Source organism: Chelonoidis abingdonii, chromosome 5 (assembly GCF_003597395.2).
Source record: "Chelonoidis abingdonii isolate Lonesome George chromosome 5, CheloAbing_2.0, whole genome shotgun sequence".
In the NCBI taxonomy this organism is placed as follows: Eukaryota; Metazoa; Chordata; order Testudines; family Testudinidae; genus Chelonoidis; species Chelonoidis abingdonii.
In genome coordinates this window covers 42,846,459-42,866,244 of record NC_133773.1, presented here as the reverse complement: position 1 = coordinate 42,866,244, position 19,786 = coordinate 42,846,459, and the positions used below count along the sequence as shown (strand labels likewise).

Here is a 19,786-nt window from a genome sequence, read left to right as displayed (position 1 = left end):
ATCAAATAAGGGTGAGCAAGAAAGAAAATCACTTGTCAATTTTTTAAGACAGGTGGCAACCCCAGTTCTAGTTAAAACAAAGTTCACTGAGGGGAAGTGAGGACTGAACTACTACCACAGATTTAGAGAGCTTTAGCATCAGATGCCATAGCATTAGGCTTTGTCTGCACTAGCACTTTTGTGTAAAACTTCTGTCAGTCAGGGGTGTTAAAATAAAAAACCCCGACCAAAGAAATTTCACCCACAAAAGTGCTGGTGTGGACAACGCTATCGCTACTCATTGGGAGTGGTTTAATTATGCTGGTAGGACAACCCTCTCCTGCAGGCACAGAGCGGCTACACTGGAGACCTTACAGTGGCGCAACTACAGCGGTACAGCTGTGCCACTGTCAGGTCTGTAGTGCAGACATAGCCTTAAAAGATAAACATAGTTATTATGCTATTTTACCACAAAAGTTGTCTAAAAGTATTATTTATTCCCACGTCATTTGTATAGAGCATAACTGCAAGACAGATATACCTGCATCAAACTCAAACTCTGCTCCATCAGCACTTGTGTCACTCTGAAGGCCACCTCCACTGTCTAATCCAGCTCCATCCTCATGCTCATGGTGTGCAGTTGTCTGTGGTTTCAACGGCTGAGTTGGTCTGTGTAAACTAACTCCTTTGAAAGCTGGTGTCACCACAATGAATTTCATCCACTGCCTAGCAAGTGCAACTAGACCTTTCTTTAAAGTCACTAATGCAGGAAGGCCATCACTCTAAAAATACAGACATACACAATAGCATCTTAACATAAATTGAAAAAGATCAGTGTTACAAAGCATTTTCTGATCATGCAGAACATGACCTCGAATAAAAGCTTCTGAAGAGTTCATATTTCTGCAGCTTCCATGTCCAAAAATGAAAAATGGAAAAGTTTAAAGGAAACTAAAATATGACATAGAAAGGCCAATAAATTATTGAGAGGGAGGGGGAGGTTAAATCCACATGTTAAATTTATGGTGTCTCTCAAAATTTATAAATAAAATAGCTAAATAATAGACTATCAACTATAAATCTATAATTTACAAATGGTAGTCTAAAAAAATTCAAGCCCTCTACAATAGTAACTAATAAGCACTTTAATGTTTTTATACAATTATCTACATTAAGAAACCTGCAGTCTGTACTAGGTTTACATGCTAAACTGTAATAACCTCAATATTATAAAACTATTATGCACACACTATTATTTACTTCTTTAAAGGATAACTCACCATGGTAGCATCCTCAATGATGGAATAATTTGCCTGATGAAGGTAGTGATGCAGTATATTACACAGCAAACAGGAAGGATTTTCTTGTAGGAAACGAGCCACTTTAGTCAGTCTGTTGTATTTGCTTCTCAAAGGGAAGTGAATACTTTTATTCTGAAATAAATAGGTTTATATATGTATATATTTTCCATATAGTAAATACATATAAAAATGCATGCACGTTATAAACCTTTGTGTGACCTAACAGCATCCTAAAGTAAGAGAGCAAGGAGCTCACTTGTATCTGGTACTGTTGTTTGCAATGTTGTTGTAGCCATATTGGTTCCAGGAATATTAGAAACACAAGATGGATGAGGCAATATATCTTTTATTGGCCCAACTTTTGTTGGTGAAAAAGACAAGCTTTCTAGCTACAAAGACCTGTTAAAGAGCTCTGTGTAGCTTGAAAGCTTGTCTCTTTCACCAACAAAAGCTGGTCAATAAAAGACATTATCTCATCCATTTTGTGTCTCTGGTTGTGAGTTCAGCTGGTCTGACCAGTTGAGTGTACTGCAACACACTAATGACAAAACCTGAATTTTAAAAGTGTTATATAAAATATCAATAGAAAGCTAATGGTATACTGATCACTAATATTATTGTCTGGTATATGTACGGAGAACAAATTCAAAATTACAAACCAATTGGAAATTATGTTCTTAAAGTGTGTCTGCTAAGCAGGGCTAGGCTGGGATAACTTCAGACTAACGTATGTGGTTCTGCCACCTTGATGGTTCCTCTAAGATACATTAAGAGACAATGAGAATGTATTTACTTAAAAACCATAAAGCTAACACGGGGAAGAGATCTCCTCCCTGTACTGTATTCCTGAGTGGTTAATTGAGGAACAGATCCATTCATTTGCATCTTAGCAAACACAAGATGGTGAAGAAGCCAACATGAAATTTCCACCAGAAGACTCCATGAATCCTTCCTCACAACTTGAATGAACTTTACTTTGAGAGGTAATCTTCAGAATAATCCATTTCAAAGGTTCACTGGACTACAAAAGAGAGGGGCAAAGAACCCTAAGCTACCATTCGCCTAAAATGATTAAGGAACGAGCACTTTGGACTCTGTGGGAAATCCTGACCACAAGGGTGGTCAGCCATCTTGCTGGAACGCAGACTGGTAAGGAAACTACCTGAAGCAAAGGCTGTAGCTTGTTGTGTTAAGTCTTAGCCCTTAGAAAGCATCTTTCCCTTTTATTTCTAAACACTATCATTTATACTTGAATTCACTTAAAATCCTACTTCCTTTCGTTAATAAACTTGTTTTATTTTCAGTTTAAACCAATCCAGTGCAGTATTTGAATCAAAGGAATTGCTAACTCCAGTTACAGTGACAAGATGAGCATTTTGTCTCTTTAGAGAAGCAAACAAACTGTATTATTCCTCTGAATGGTTTAGGGGTGAACCTTGTAGAACACACAATTTGGGAAAAACTGTTGGATTGGGGGGTCTTAGGGTCATCTTGCCAGGTGTACTCAACGCTGGCGTATATCAGAGTGTGGCTGGGGTGTAACAAGCATGCTGCAAGAAACAGAGTTGCTTAGTCAGAGCTGCTTAGCACACAGACATTCACTGCACGCTTGTCTGCTGACTATCAGTGTCCAGGCTGATGGCCACAGCAGCAGAGCATAAGCCAATCAGGACAGATAGCTCAGTGGTTTGAGGACTGGCATACTAAACCAAGGGTTATGAGTTCAGTCCCTGAGGGGGCCACTTAGGAATCTGAGGCAAAAGTCAGTATTTGGTCCTACTAGTGAAGGAATGGGGTTGGACTCAATGACCTTTTGAGGTCCCTTCCAGTTCTAGGAGATAAATAATAATAATTAGAGATATACCTATTACAGGCAGATAGTGATACAACCTTATTGGTCTGGATTGCATCCCCGAATGTGACACTATGAGCCACAGGCTTTTACAGGCTTTTATAGTCTGTTTTACAGTCTGATGTCAAACTAATGATACCACACTGTTCTGGAAGATTTAAAGAAAATCTACCTAGAAATAGAAAATATTTCTATGTCCATCTCCATTGACAGAGCATTTGCTACACTATACGGTGGGAAAAAATACACTAAGAAACCACATTGCATTTTACAACTTCTGATATCGATTACAGAAATTAATAATTCCTTCTCAGAACTAAACAAACTAATTATTTTCTAACAGTTTAATTCTAGAAGAAGCCACCCTAATACTATAAATTGTTTCCTGCAGTATAAGTTTTTTTTATTCAAGTTTCAAGGATGTGATGACACTTAAGGTAAGGGGACAGGCAACCGTAACAAGCATAAACCTGCCAGGTCTTGCAATAGTAGACAAGGAACTCCTGAAAAACCTTCCCACCCATGAGACTGATTTAGTGAAACAGAAGAAAAGAAAGTTTGCGGTATAAAATCAAGGTCATGTGTACTCTACAACACAGTTAACCTAAATTCTGCATCAAGTCCCCTGAATTTCTGCAGCTAAATTATGTTGAATTTGGCAGGAAAATGACATTTCTGCATAATCAAGTAAACTGAAAATAATTTTTACTGAATTAAATATTAATTTAATACCATTGGTACAGTATGTCTTGTAACATTCATTTGGGTGTTGAACTCAAGTCAAATCTCAAATTTGGAATGTTTTTCAGCTGTATACTAAGCCAATATTTTCAATATTTACTTTGCCATAGAATTTTGTTTGCTAATAAGTAAACTTTACAGAAGTTGTCCAGTGAAAAATGAAGATTTTGACAGCTGGATAAGGTCATATGGGGCTTTTGGCACCAAGAAGCAATTTTACCTTTTTAAAAAATATGGAGGGTTTTCATTAGGTTTCATTGTTTTCATTAGGTTTCCGTTTGTAGCCCACAAAGATGCACTGGATAGTTCACACATTCCCAGAGGCACTTAGTATGGGACCTAATTCTCCTCATTTCCCATTACTTTACAGTGGTGTAACTCCCCTGACAGCAACTGGAGACACTATTTATTAACACCAGTGTGAGAGCGAGAATCAGGTCCATTTTGTTCACAATCACCAAGGTTTCCTCCTCAGACATAACAGCTAGAATCTTTTCCCATGGAAGTTTAGGTTCTGCGTCCAAATCACAAGGAGTGAAATCTGTGGCCAGTTCAACAGGCACAGGATTTCAGTTACAAGTAAATCACTAAAGAAGACAGACACCAAAGGAAGGTGTGTTGCTTGTGCTTATATTAAGTCTGTTGACCTTATTTTTCAGTGAGTCACCAACCTCTAATGCCTCTGTCATTATGCAGCCCATGACAGCACAGATCCTTAGAGTTCCTTCAGTTTCTAATCTATTTAACGAAGACTTCAGTTGATCAACGGGAACAAGCCACGCACCAACAGCAGGAGTTGCAGTGCTCAGTAGGTTCAGTTGCCTATTTGAAGAAAAATTAAATATTAAAAAGGCAGAGTTCAAGTTAAGCAATAATTATCAGTAATGTTTCCTTATGCATTAGTTTGAGGGGGGACGGATAGCCCAGTGGTTTGAGCATTGGCCTCCTAAACCCACGGTTGTGAGTTCAATCCTTGAGGGGGCCATTTAGGGAACTGGGGCAAAAATCTGTCTGTGGATTGGTCCCGCTTTGAGCAGGCGGTTAGACTAGATGACCTCCTGAGGTCCCTTCCAATCCTGATATTCTATGATTCTATATTACATAACTAGATAGAGTTATAAAGTGAAACAAAACAATCTTTATAGGCTTGAAAATGTTAAGCTATACAGAACACTATTATTCATATTTAAAACTGGTGCAAACATAAATATGTGGCTCTAAATGCCAGAAACACACTCACTAATACCCTTCTCACTCCTGCTACAGCCTCTCTTACTATTCTCCCTCCTTCCTGGCATAGGGTAACTGGATTTTCAAAGTGAAAGACAGGTCACAGGAATGGGAGTCATGCAAGGGTGTACAAGTAGTTTTGACAGATGGAAAGGGGAAAGAAAATGATACACCTCTCTCCTTTCTCTCAAACAATACCATAGCTTCCCCCAAACAATTTCACTCCCTCAGATTTTTTTTTTTTAAAAAGTACACATTACAATAAAAGGTCAAGATGGGATAAAATTAGTATTTACCCTAAAACTGGTCAAAAACCTTTGCTGTATTTTATACCCAACACTATATGCAACTCCAACTTTGGTATTTCCAGCTTTTTCAGTGATTACCACTGCAAATATAATATTTTCCTGAATATTTTCAAAATTGATTTAGGAACTCAAGTCCCACTTTCAGTGACACCAAAGGCTTGTCTCTACCAAGGCAAAAAGCTCACAGTAGCTAGTGCACGCTATCCACTCCACAAACTAGCTCCCCTCATGGACACACTTACTACGCATTAAGTGTGTCTTTGCTTTAACTTAATACACTTTGGAAGTATATTAAGCTACAGTGCACGAAGACACTCAGTGTGTACTAAAAGTGTGCTCGTGGCTGTGTTAATGCAGAATACTTCACATGCTTTAACTTCACACCATAGCTTATCCCACACTAGCTTCCTCGAGTAGTCAAGCCTTAGGCTCTTAATTGCCTAAATTCCTTTAGAAAATGGAATTTTAAGCACTTCTAAAAATATTACTCTTTCCTACACTTTCTCTATAGCATGTTCACTATTTAGTCATTTTTAATCCCTTTTAAAAAAGATAACTAGATATATCTCCATATAACGATAACAGTTATACCAGCAGTTGCATAGTACAGTGACACTGATTTGGTCTGATCTATCTATATCCCAAAGTTTTGACATTATCCAATAACAGAAGCAGCAGCAATTACTAAGGAGGCTTCACACAGAATATACCAGATTTAATAATATACAGACCCGCTCCTTTTATTTCTTTTGAGTCTAAGGAAGTATACCTTGAAAATTTATGGGCAGGAGAGCGCACGTTAGTGGGGGCCGCAAAACTAAACCAAATTTCTTTGATTGTCAGCTTCATGCTGCAGGAGTCAGGTGGGGGAGGCATTAGAGGAAGATCTTTTTTCAGATCATCAGATTCAACTCCTTCATCCTACACAAAAAGAGGTAAATTGTTTTCAGAGGGCAACATGTGCTTAACAGAAAAGCATATTATGTACTGTCTGTCAAAAAATAAAATTGCATATGATATTTAACTAGACAAGAGGAATAAAAAACACACATGCCCCACACTATCTCCCAAGATCATAGACGACGCATCCTTCAGAAAACTGCAATTTTAACTACGTAAGCTATGTAAGCAGATACTTTGAATTCAAAGTAAATACAGAAGTTGTTAAACTGCTTCTAAAAATAAGTTTGCACTATCATTAGCAATTGCTAAAAAAGAAATCAACCCTCAGACAAGTACCAATCTGAATAATTTAAAAGGCCATGCACCCACCTGTTCATCTGAAACTGAATTTCCATTTATGTCTGAAGAGGGACTTCTATCACAAGGAAGATTATCATCAGACACATCGGTATTATAACCACTACCAGTTGGAGAATCTGAAGAATTGTTGGATGCAAGTAATCCACCCCTCTCTGTGGCACTAGATTTACCCATGACTCCAAAAGTACTATATAAAACAGCTCCAGATTGTCTTCCACCTTTAAATACAAAATTAGAGTAATTTATTTACAAAACTCTTGGTTTGTTCCATTTATTCTATTTTAAAAAACTTTTAAAAATAGGGAATTTTGTCAATTTTCCACTCCCAAGTCCCACGCAAAACATTTGCAACTCCTCTTACTTTCACAAATACTTTGCTGCATACTTTTGTTAATCCTTGTGTACATATATTTAGATACAAATAAACGTAATACCTGTTTTTGGAAAAGTTTATATCTCCTCAAAGCAATTTTGCATGCCCTCTCTCTAACTGAAACATTAAACACACAATCTACTGAAGAGAACAATTCAGATGCAGAACACATTTAGACTATTTCTTTTATAAGAGTGAACTTCTCTCTGGAAAACAAGGCTCCAATCCTACAAGCAGACCCCTGCTGTGGGTCTGATTGTAGGATCATGGCCCAAAGGACTAGTCATATCAATTTCTGTCTTTACAAACTCAATGTTATAGACAAAACTCCTTAAATATCATTAAGGCTGAAATAAAGCTAATATTTAACCTTTAAAAAGTTACTGTGCACCTAGTACATGTCATTCTGAGCTAATTATATAGGCAACTATACAAGCTTATCTATTAGAGAATCCATTGTGTAAAGTACGTATGTTCACATAAAATATAAACTATTTAATACCACCTACATTCAGTAACTTTTTTAATTAAAATTAAAAATGAAGATTAGAAACTTGGAACACCTAACAAAGCATTTCATTAATTAATTACAATAACAGTAAATAATATTGATCATGTAGTATTGCAATACTCTAGCTTTACCTTTTATTGTTAAATTTTCAATTCCACATTCAAACATTATCCAGCCCCACCTCTCTTGGCTGGGACCTATTCGAGTTACATCTGGAACAGCTCGCTGATCAGTTTCATCGATAAAAGTAAACTCATCCAACTCTTCCAAAGTAAAAAGAACTTTTGACTTCTCAAAAGGAATCGCTGTTATTGCACAAGTCCCAATGTCTGTAAAAACAAGTAACTTACTTCTTTTTTTATACAGATTATGACAAAGAATTTATATGGATATAGCACATTTTTATAGCGACAGTGCATTTTTCCTAAATTAAAGAGGGTTTGTTTGGATTTGGGGAGAGAAGGGGGAAGGTTGCATTTATCAATCATTTTTTTTAAAATTATGCACAAAAAGGAAAGATTGAAAGAAGTCATCTTAACATTTGGAAGTGCTGCAAAAAACAAAAACAAAAACAAAAACCTACTCTTTAAGCATTGCTCATACCATTTTAAAAGAGTGTTTCCCTTTCACCACATCTTCCATCACCTACATACAATCTGAAAGAGCCTGGAGAAGAAAGCAACATAACAAGGATCTCAAAATTAAACTAAAGCCCAAATATATTTCCAATCTTAATGATGTTAAGGTACTGTTAGCAAAAATACGATGCTATATAAAGAAAAGTTTGTGGCTGCTTTTCAAAAATGGACTTGTGACTGGTTACAGCCTTTGAGATACTTTAGCCCAACGTAAAAATCTTATTACAGCACATTCCAAATGAATATCTTCATGATACTAAATGATAAATGAAATACAGTGATATTGATGTGATTCTCTTAGATAAAAGGGAAGCTTTATGGCATATAAAAAAAGTGTTTTGTTTTTTTAAAGGCACTTGCTCGAGTCCACTATATTTTATGGGTATTTTCAAAATATATCTTCAGTACGAATTCAAAGTTTATTCAGTGGCTAGACTGTATGCCTCTGCCCATGTTGTAAGTATGTAATGTGTATAATCACTAAGAAAACAAACCCAAAACAGACTATTTTAAATTTGTTATATTACTTCCTTTGAAGTCTGAGGTCTAAAATGAGTCAGATCCATGACTTGTACAAAAAAAAAAAAAAATTAGAGGAGTTATCCTAAGCATCACGTGACAGAACTGACGTATGCTAGCAGAATTCTGTCACCAAAGGGACGCTTGAAGTTAATCAAACAACAGTGAGAGAGGCATTTGTGAAACTTTGCCTCCCCTCTCCATTGAAAATGACAAAATATATAAAAAAAAATTGTTTCCACACTTATGAATAAGCTTATGTGATGGGGCAAGGCCAGATGGCTACAGTAAAGTACTGAGAAACAGGTATGTTAGCCCCAGGCTAAACAAATCTCTAGGACCATGGTAACCAAATGGCAGTTGCTCCAGGTTAATCAAGGCACCTGGAGCCAATTAAGACCTTTGTAGAAGGCAGTGGATATAGCTACTTTAATTAGGAACACCTGAGCTACATTGATTGGGACACCTGAAGCCAGTCAAGGGCTGGGTGGAACTGGTTAAAAGCCTCCCAGTTAGTCAGTGAGGTGCGTGTGTGAGGAGCTGGGAGCGGAGAGGGAGAGGGAAAGGGAGATGGAAAGTGTGTGCTGCTGGAGGACTAAGGAGTACAAGCGTTATCAGACACCAGGAGGAAGGTCCTGTGGTGAGGATAAAGAAGGTGTTTGGAGGGGGCCATGGGGAAGTAGCCCAGGGAGTTGTAGCTGTCATGCAGCTGTTACAGGAGGTACTATAGACAGCTGCAATCCACAGGGCCCTGGGCTGGAACCCGGAGTAGAGGGTGGGCCCGGGTTCCCCCCAAACCTCCCAACTCCTGATCAGACACAGGAGGAGCTGACCCACACTGTGGGGAAGATCACTGAGGTGAGCAAATCTGCCAAGAAGCGCAGGACCCACCAAGGTAGAGGAGGAACTTTGTCACACTAACCTGTTGTATCAAGGCCTCTAAGCTGTCCATGAACACGATGAATGTTCAGTTTGGCAGCAATTTCTTTTCCTTTTTCTGCTCCAGCATTTGATCTCAGTGAGCCAGAAGATTGGGGCTGCATTTTACTGGCATGGATGTACCGATCAAATGTTACTGAATTCCTCCCAGTATCTGCATTGTTTGAAGTCTCTTCAATCACACCCCTTTTAAGTGAAAAGGGAAAAATAAATACAAAAATCTCAAAGACAATTATTTACCGAGTTTCTTTGAGTTTTACGCCAATTTAAAATAAAGTAGGCACATCAGAACTAAGAATTCTTTGTTCACAAAAACTAATAGAAGTTGATTAGGAAAACTAACAAAGATTTAATTCTCCCCTCAGTAGCATAAGTACAAATCCCTCCTGACATCACTAAGAGTTAAACCTGTGTAACTGAAGGATTAAGGCTTTAAAGATTCCAAAGTGCTCTTCCCCACGTCATTTAAAAACCAATTTATATTTAGAAATCCAGTGACAAGAAAAGGCTCAGCCAGAGCAATTTTTTCAGATTCTCCTGATCTGCAAGATATTAAGAGTTATGAATTATTAAATGTTTTGTTCTTACCTGTTCATACGAACTTGTGTAGCAATTCTATCAAAACACAAAGCTACTAAGGAAACATGAGTCACAGTTTTGCAAGAAGCAATGCCTGGGGTTTCTTCAATCGATGCTTGCAATAAACACAAGTTTACCTAAACACAAAATTCCCCCAAAGAATAAACAGTTTTTTTTAAAAAAAAGTCCCTTTAAAAAAAAAAAAGAAACATATATCAAAGGTTTCTCATCTGATATAATCTACACCATTTCTATTAAAAATGAAATCCAAGAGGGTGAAATAATCTAATCATATCTAAACCTTTTACAGAGTTTGAACACAAGTTCAGTCAGATACCATTGCACTGGTTAAAAACGTTAAAAACAGTTATGCAAATAAAGTATAAAATTACTTTGAGCAGGCTGACAAAAATTTATAATCTTCAACAAAATATGACAGTCATTTATCACAGCTAGAGGTAAGCTTTTCAAAAAGTCAAAAGAATACATACTATGGCTAGCTTGTGAACTCTTGTCATGTGAGACTACACATATGCACAGAAAATTATTACCTTGGGTATGGTAACATTGGCCTGAAGACCTTTAATTTTCACATTATCTTGCTTAAGTGAAAGATTAGTTTGTGCCTGTCCTTGGTTTCTTGTTCCTGTAGTAGGGTTCTCTGTTTTTGTTCCTCTAACATCCTGTTTGGAAGATAACTTAAAAAAAAACGTGGTATCAGTTAGTAATTTACACTAATTGAAACCTATCAAAATATTTTTTAAATGTAAAATAATGGGATGGCTCAGAGACATTGCAATGCAATAGACTCAAGTTTGATTCCAACCTATGGTGTAATGATTTCTGGATCATCTGAGTCTGAGTGTGCTACAAAGGGTTGTGTCACTCAGCACATACATTTCAACTGATTAAAGATCCAAAATTAACTCCAAAGAGTTCCTTTGATCTACAAGATTAGTTGCTTTGACAGGAGACCCCTAGGAGAGGTCACAAAGTAAATTAAAAATATAAGGAATCATGAGCAAGGATAGAAAGAATCCCTAGTTGTGGAGGAGGAGAATTCTACAATCAGTTTCAAAAGACTGATAGGAAGCAAGGGACAACTGTGTAAGGTATCAGATGGCCTGCCTTTCTGCCATTCTCCTATCACAAAAAGATAGATGTGCTTTTATGGCTTCATTTCAGCAGAACCCTACCTCACAATCACAAAGCACAACTTTCTGGAAGTATTCTAAAACATTACCTGTGATAAATTATGTATTGCCAGTACACATATTCCACTAAAAAAATCTGACAGTAGTGGTGAGTGACACTCTTGATGTCTTTTAACCTCAGTACCAGAGAATTTAGGAGAGCCCTTATCAGCCAAAATCCTATGATTTGAGTTCTTGTGACAGCCCGAGGAGCCTTTTGGGGTCTTGACTCAGTCTCCTCCCGAGAGCTGGAAGATGGCCCCAGGTAAGAAGAGTGATGCCTTTGCTCCCCGTGTGCCTTCACAAGTTTTTGTCTCTTGAGTGACAGGAGGACCAGCTAGAGCACTGGGGGATGATGAGTTCTTTGTCCATTCAGCTCCAGATTACATGAATGGATTTTTCCATGAGGTACTCCCTCAGGAGTAGGGTGACTAGATAGCAAGCGTGAAAAGTTAAGATGGGGGAAGGGTGTAACAGATTGCCTATATAAGACAAAGCTCCTAATATCGGGACATCTGATCACCTTACTCAGGAGTATCTCGTGAGATTTCTGCATCCCAGAAAGACCTGAAGATGACCATCTGTCCATTAGGTGCCCTTTGCCTTAACATATCAGGCATTACTAAGGGACACAACAACAGGAAGGGCGTTTTTTACATTTTAAAGTGGCACTGTAGTTCATCTCCAGAAAACAACAGAAATTCCCTGCTCAGGAAACAAGAAAAGTAAACACTAAAATCTTATCTATTTAGACAACAGCAAACTAACACTATGAACTATCGACATATTAAACAAAGAAAAGATGATGAGCGCTCCAGGTGACACTGGAGCGCCAACTCTTAGCCACAGGTGCTGAGGACGAAGTAAGAGAGGAGTGGAGTGACTCCATCCTTTATGCCATTAATGGTAGCCCAAGCACATGCAGGGTGCATGCACCTCCACAATGGTCAGTGCTAGCTAAAAATCTTTGACTCAAGTGCACTGGGCATGCAGACACCTGGGAGTAGAATATGTATATACTCAATCACTTGAAGGAGAACATTTGGTTATAATAAATGTGCATGCATCCTTAACTATAGGATAAAATAAAAATTTAATTTGAAATAAAAACATTTGTTGTGTTTCATCCCACCCAATCTAATAAAAATATACATGTTTCTGCTCCCCCAAAACATCCTGCAGTTTTGTAGTATCCTTACATTCTCTGAAAAGGTTGTTTTGCTGTTCTGTACAGCTTCTCTGAGGACCTTATAATGTAGATCATCCACAATTGCTGCTGGGTGTTGAGTGCTAGCACAATGTACCATTGCTTCTATATACCTATAAGAGGAAAAAAAAAAAATCAGTTCACAAAAGAAAAGGTAATTCCCAACAAGAGGTCAGAGCAGGTCACAAGTCACTACAATGTAACATTTTTTCTAGCTCTCCTGCTAGACATGTGAAATTATATAAATTGGCCTTTTTTGGGGGGGTGGCAGTGGGGGGAATAAAAGCAGGACATCACCTGCTATTCTATGCATTATATAAAATCAGCTTTTTTCAAAGCCTATATACAACTAGTCTATCCAAAAAGTTTGATTTTTAGCAATTGATTTTCTAGTACCTAGCAATTTTAAACATTTATCTTAAAGTAAATGAAAATAAAATACCTGTCTAAAGCTTCTGCTACCAGAGGAGTAAGAACAACATCTACAGTTCCTTTTACTTCCACTATTGCTGTTGTTCTAGTCTGGGAGACCGGATGATCCAGGGTCCATTCTTCTGTGATTGTTTCATCATCCGTATTATCCATTGTTTTCTTTTCCAAAGGAGTATAGGGTGTACTAACCAAGTCAAATAGAAACTAATTATTCAGATTTTCAAAATAGGCATTATAAAATTTATAGTTAACATTATATTTTCTAATAGTTTGGTACAATAGCTACTCCAAAAGAATCAGAGCCTTGGGTTGGAGATTCAAGACTAAATAAATCTTCTATTTATTTAAACAGAAGATTCTCTGGGAATGAGGAGGGTCTTTCAAGACACAGATACTTTTCAAAATAAGCACAACAGACTACTATTTAATATGTGAAATGTGAAAAGTACCTATGTACATATGCTAGAACTATGCATGCAAGTAAGCATTCCCCAATTCAAAGATTGCAAAACTGGCCTCTCAGTTCACTGAAATGCTTCTTCCCTGCTATTACTGACATTAACATCGGTTAAGTCAGTGTTAAAACAATATTGGTCATGGCAATTCTCAACATTAATGGCATTTTTATAACATGTTGCAGAAAGGATGGTCTTGTGACTAAAGCATTAGACTGGGACTCTCAATAGCCAAATTCTACTTTTGGTTCTGCCACAAGCTTCCTGTGGTACCTTGGCAAGTCACAGTTCATAGTATTTAAAATGGGGATATTATTTCCCTACACAAGGGCAATCCTTTAACACTGGTGAGGTGCTCATATATTTTGGTGATGAGCAACACAGAAAAGCCTTTAAATAAGACATGATTTATCATTCTAAAATAGATATATAACAAAAATGCTGCTACACCAGACTGATTTTAATAAGGCGAGCAAGAGCTACAACAGTTCAAGTATTACACAAACTCAGTCACCTCTCATTTAAAGCCATACCAACACTATAATGTAGTGGTCCCCAAACTTTTTCCCTCCCCCTCCCCGTTACTCCTGTACATGCCCTCCTATTTCCCCCAAGGTGGGGCCAGGAGTGGGGCTGCGGCTCCAGGAGGAGAGGGATGTAGACGGGGTAAGAGGGCCAAGACTGGGAGCAGAGTCTTGGCTGGGGCCAGCAGCCACGGCCCTAGGTGCAGGGCTGGCAGCCATGGCCCTAGGCGCCAGCAACAGGGGTGGAGCTGGATCATGCTCCCTCCCCACCTCCATGGGGCTGGCCCAGGCCCCAGCAGTGCCCCCTCAAAAAAATTTTCCTCTTCACGCCCCTGGGGAAGCGCACCCCACAGTTTGGGGACCTCTGCTATAATGCAATCTTTTACTCACTTGGATGTTGATCCTGTAAGCTGCATGCCTCTGTCCAGCAAAGCATTAGCTGTGAGACCCTGTTTAACAATCTAAAACAGTTCGAAACAATTACTTCTTTGAGTTTATAAATGACTAATATATTCCTCGAATACTATAACTTCAAGAGAAGATTCCCATTAGTGTTTTCTGCTCTCTCCCACCTCCCCTCCCACAAAAAAAGAGTGGCACTCCAACTATATATCTAGGTTTTTTAACATACTGTACATGAATTCCATCACTAAGCTATCAAGTATCAGAAGGGTAGCCGTGTTAGTCTGGATCTGTAAAAATTGATTAAAAAAAAAAAAAAAAAAAAGAGTCCTGTGGCACCTTATAGCCTAACAGAAGTATTGGAGCATAAGCTTTCGTGGGTGAATACCCACTTCGTCAGACGCATGGCTGCACTAAGCTGCATTTTTATAACCATTTAAAGATCAGATCCCGAAATTCTCATATGAAAATTAATATAATGAATAAATATTATTTGAAAATTTTTACACAACTATTCAGGAAAAGTAATATATGAAATATTAACAATATCCATAATGTTTGACTCTAAAAGCACATCTAAAATTAGCTTTAATTGTGTTAATTACTTATATTTCTACAGAATCATTTTAATTATTTTTCATATGATATGAAAACTGTAAATTTAATACAGTATAGTGTTCAGTAAACAAAGGGGTTAACCCAATGGAGCCATGATTTCAAATTTGTAAAATTGCTGATATTCAGTTTCATATCGGCATCTAATTAAAAAGAGGGGAAGGAGGCTAGGTTATCCTGAAATCAGAAAGCAATGGAAAATTTGCACCCAATCATACTGCTGCACAAAGAAAATAAACCAGAAACGTTTTGTTGTAAGGGAGATATTCCCTTTCCTGTGCTGAATCCTAATATGCAAACAAGCCTACTAAACTAATTGAGAGCACTGGGAGGTGCTTTTCTAAGTCTTCACTAAACTGTACTAGTCTATAGTCTAATGGTTCTCAAACTTTTATACTGGTGACCCCTTTCACATAGCAAGCCACTGAGTGTGACCCCTCACCCTTATAAATTAAAAACACTTCCTTGCATATTTAACATAATAAACATTGGAGGCAAAGCAGGGTTTGGGATGGAGGCTGACAGCCTGCGACCTCCTCCCCATGTAATGACCTCGCAACCCCCTCAGGAGTCCCACCCCCAGTTTAAGAACCCCTGCTATACTGATAGGTAAAACATTTATGAGGCTTTTGAGATGAAATAAACACTTTTTCTTGGTACTCTAGTGTTGCTGTACTTTATATTGGTATATTGAGTTTTGATTAGACTTCACTGCTCACAAGACACTCTGACACCGTATTACGAAGACGGTTTCTGGAAGATCCACAGACTTGGAGACTGCTAATTATGCACCTAAGCATAAAACTAAATAAATGTATACTTTTAGATCTGTATATGAAATACAATGATCAGACTGGTTCACTAAATTGAAGTTTTAAATCTATGCAAGTTTTCTGTATGATTCTCAAATTTCAAGACATTTACTCTGGGTTTATTTCTGTCAGGTAGTCTCAGGGTTCCTGATGAAGCATTCACCCACACACAAAAATTATACAAATTATGCAGAAGCAACTGCTGAAAGGATGCTGACCCTGAAGCTGACACAGATTACCCCAAAACTAGAAAGAAATCTTAGGTACAACCATAGTTAGAGGACAAAATCTTCTCAACTCTAATTTATATTTTAATTTTTTAAATTATTTTTAAATCAATTCTCTACCCCCAACACAAACATTTTGGCCTCATGGATTCTAAGTTTTCATATATTAACGTACCATTCAGATGTCTTATTTAGATTTTAGTACAGGGTTTCTCAAACAGGAGTAGACGCTTTTGTAGGGAAAGCCCCTGGCAAGCCAGGTCAGTGTGTTTACCTGCCCCGTCCACAGGTCTGGCCAAACGCGGCTCCCATTGGCCGCGGATCGCAGCTCCGGGCCCATGGGAGCTGCTGGAAGCAGCTAGACCTGTGGATGGGGCAGGTAAACACAACGGCCCAGCCCACCAGGGGTTTTCCCTACTCAAGCGGCAACCCCGTTTGAGAAACCCTGTTTTAGTAGCTCCTTCAAACGTATACCTTCACACAGAATATTAAAGACTCCTGAGGAAATTCTGCACCACTGCACGCACGCGCGCACACACACACACACACACACAAAATACATGTCTGGTGCAGAATTCTCTTCCTCCCAGAAAATAGATTCTGCCCAAGAATGTTACAGTTCCACCTTTTGCCCACCAGATGCTGCTATAGCACCAGAAGAGCCATCTGACTGGCAATAACAGCTAGCAGCCAACTGCATTAATTACAGCAACCTGCCCATGGAGCCAGGGTAGGAGGGCGAGTGGGGTTCATTGGGCTGCTGGGGGGGTCACAGACTGGGGTTCAGAAGGGCGGGGGGAGGGATAGACTAGGTCATGGGCTCAGGAGCAAATGGGATGACAGCATCGAGCTAGGAGCTGATGGGAGGGGGGCTCCAAGGCTACATGGGGACAGTGAATGCAGGGACACATGGGGACAAGGGCAGATGTGCGTGACTGAATGGGAGAGGCTCGGGGTCAGCCAAGGTCTGCATGGGAGAAACTCCCCAACACCCTAGCAATCCGTTCCTTTCCCCGCCCAAATGAAATTGTTCTTTACTTCTCCCACCCACACCCAGCACCCCTCCAGGTTCACCCACAGGCTCCTTTCCTCTCTCTCAGCTCCCCCTTTGCCCTTGCCTCCCCCAAGCTTTTGCACTGCTTCTGAGGGGTGGGGGAAATATGTTTCTGTATTGTAGTTTAAATGAATTACTCGAAGTTCTATATTAATATGCCTAGTAAAGAATCTATTTGTCAAAGAACATTTCCTGAATTCCTTTTTTTTTTTTTTTTGGTCTGTATTGTTACAGACACACTTACTGACAGGTATTTTGAAACAAATTACCAAAATAATTGAAACTAGTGTGAATATATTGTGTTATTTTGTGCAGAATTTTTAATTTTTTGGTGCAGAATTCCCCCAGGAGTAACTTAACTAGGAAATAAAGCCAAATCTCAGCACCTTGTTGTCTAAATCTGCCGATTCCCAACTTTACTTGGATGTAGAGCTGTTCACAGCCTACATGACACAGTAGGGTTACCCACAACTAACTGAAGTGTTAAGCTTTTGTGGAGGAGTTAATCAAGTATACTGTAAGCACATTTTGTAAGAAAATGCACTACAAATCACATCCTGCTGGATGTCATTCAAAAACATTTCTGAGTACAGTAATTACTCTCAATTATTCAAACAAACACTAACTTATTCTTCTCTACTTCACAAATCCTTCCTGTTCCTAAATCCTAAGGATTTAATATCAGCGATCACAACTTTTAGTAACCAATAGTAAACACTTTTAAATTTCCTTTGACCTAGTTAATAGGAATTCTTTAACACAGCACATTCTAGCCTTTCTAGGCCACTTGGTTTCCTTCTTCACTTTTTTTCCATACCTTAAAAGTTGGAACAGAAAGATGTTCGAAAGACGAGGAGCTTTCCTCACTAGTTGGGGTATCAAGGTCTAAAGGCCGATGTAAGGAAGATTTTGAGGTTCTTTTGTTTGTTGGATGCTTTACTGACCAGTTGACCACCTGAAACTGGGTAAGGTAACTTTGGTAGCAGGTCATTATAGGCTGTTGTGAAGTTATCTGATCACTTTCTACAGCCTTCTCGGCTTCCATGATATACATGTGCTCAACAAGCTCATCTTCTCCTCCCACTGCTGAAACAAATGAAGCCTGTGAAGCATGAGTCTTTATTGGCAAAGTCTTTGGATCTTGACTGGCTTCTCCATGGACTGTACTAGTTAGAGGTCCTTCTACACTGTGATAGATTGACCCTCTACTATACTCGATTTGCTGGGCTTGCTTTTTTCTCCTTTTCCTCCCTGGATAGGTTCCTGGACCTTCATCACTGCTTATTGGCTCAAACTCTTCAGCTGCTGAAAAATAGGCTTCACTATCAGCCATCGACATGCTAGAGTCCATTGAGCGATACTGGTGAAATGAATTTGAATCTGCAGATGGCGTGTATGGAAAAGAACCAAAGCTTCTCCTCTGCTTTGGAGAGTCCAAGACATTCTCATCACTGCGAGAGACATCACTACTGAACTGAACACCAACTGGAACAGGCTGCTTGTCACCACAGAATGCTGCTGTAAGACTCTTGGTGCTCCCAAGTCGAGTAGAACACACAGATGCTTGCCGTTTCAAAGGAGACCTGAGGGGAGACTGTCCTACAGACCTTTCCTGGTTGTTAGGGGACACAGGACTGCTTCCTGAAACTTCTGCTGGAGTACTAGAAATAGAAAAAAGAACAATTGTTTTTTCGGTTTAGTATGTGCAATGTAAGATTTGCACCAATCTTGACAATTATTAATACACATTTAAAGAAAGAGTTCTATGCACTTTTCATCAACATAGAGGAGGAAATTATAATTGTCAAAGAAAATATCTATTCATATAAGAAATTATTTTCACAATACAGAGCATGTGTACTTGTAGAAACTGAGGCCATCTTCAAACTGATCAAAGCACAAATGAGGCACGTCTAGGCAAATACTATTGTCATCGTGTTAGATTTTCTATCAAGATCAGAAAATTCAATATTAATGAGTCAACTTTTGTTTTCAAAGTAGCAAATTAATTTCAGCACTACTGTAACAAATCATCAGTTGTGTTTGAATTTTGCATTGGTTTACTCAGCATTATTAATCCTTAAGAGTACAAATAAATTTTTACCTTGGACAGAGTACTAACCTTCCATGACCATCCTCTCTTTTTGCACCAGACACAAACTCCTTTTGTCCCATGTGATCTTCAGTAGCAGAAGAAGGGCTTTCCTTCTCACCTGCAAGCAAGGGAAGTGCAGCACTGGAACTGCTGTTTTCCTCTGAAGATGATGAGGAGCTATGGGATCGCAATGGTACTTGCAGACTCAGGTGCTGGGCCTTTCTCTCTATTTCTATACCCATAGATCTGCAATCCCAATCTTTTCTTTTTACACCATTTGTCTTACCTAAGTACAAAAGAGATAGAAATCAATTAAAAATGTGAACGTTTTGTGGCACCAAGAATTAAGAATTACAATGGTTTCTTCTCCCTCAACCCTTAAAAAAGTAATATTCAAATATACACACATACATATATATATATACACACATATACATACATACACATTGCACTGACAAAAACATAGAGACAGCTAGAAGTGTTAAAAGGCAAAACACTAACCTCCCACATTGATTGATGCCCAATTTAGATAATTAG

The 19,786-nt window shown here is 38.6% G+C and overlaps 1 protein-coding gene across 10 annotated transcripts in view; it reads right to left on the bottom strand.

Moving 5' to 3' along the window:
- Positions 1–19,786, bottom strand: part of BLTP1 (bridge-like lipid transfer protein family member 1) — a 228,022-nt gene that overhangs the window by 94,505 nt on the left and 113,731 nt on the right. For all 10 annotated transcript variants that reach the window (XM_075066261.1, XM_075066262.1, XM_032776032.2 and 7 more), the window contains 14 exons: positions 19,277–19,535; positions 17,972–18,815; positions 14,435–14,505; positions 13,076–13,249; positions 12,626–12,746; positions 10,785–10,931; positions 10,243–10,370; positions 9,638–9,840; positions 7,690–7,887; positions 6,684–6,892; positions 6,181–6,332; positions 4,545–4,695; positions 1,260–1,412; positions 521–761 (listed from right to left, as the gene is read on the bottom strand). In XM_075066261.1, the coding sequence (XP_074922362.1) occupies positions 521–761; positions 1,260–1,412; positions 4,545–4,695; positions 6,181–6,332; positions 6,684–6,892; positions 7,690–7,887; positions 9,638–9,840; positions 10,243–10,370; positions 10,785–10,931; positions 12,626–12,746; positions 13,076–13,249; positions 14,435–14,505; positions 17,972–18,815; positions 19,277–19,535 (3,051 nt within the window). The remainder of the gene's footprint in view (positions 1–520; positions 762–1,259; positions 1,413–4,544; positions 4,696–6,180; positions 6,333–6,683; positions 6,893–7,689; positions 7,888–9,637; positions 9,841–10,242; positions 10,371–10,784; positions 10,932–12,625; positions 12,747–13,075; positions 13,250–14,434; positions 14,506–17,971; positions 18,816–19,276; positions 19,536–19,786) is intronic.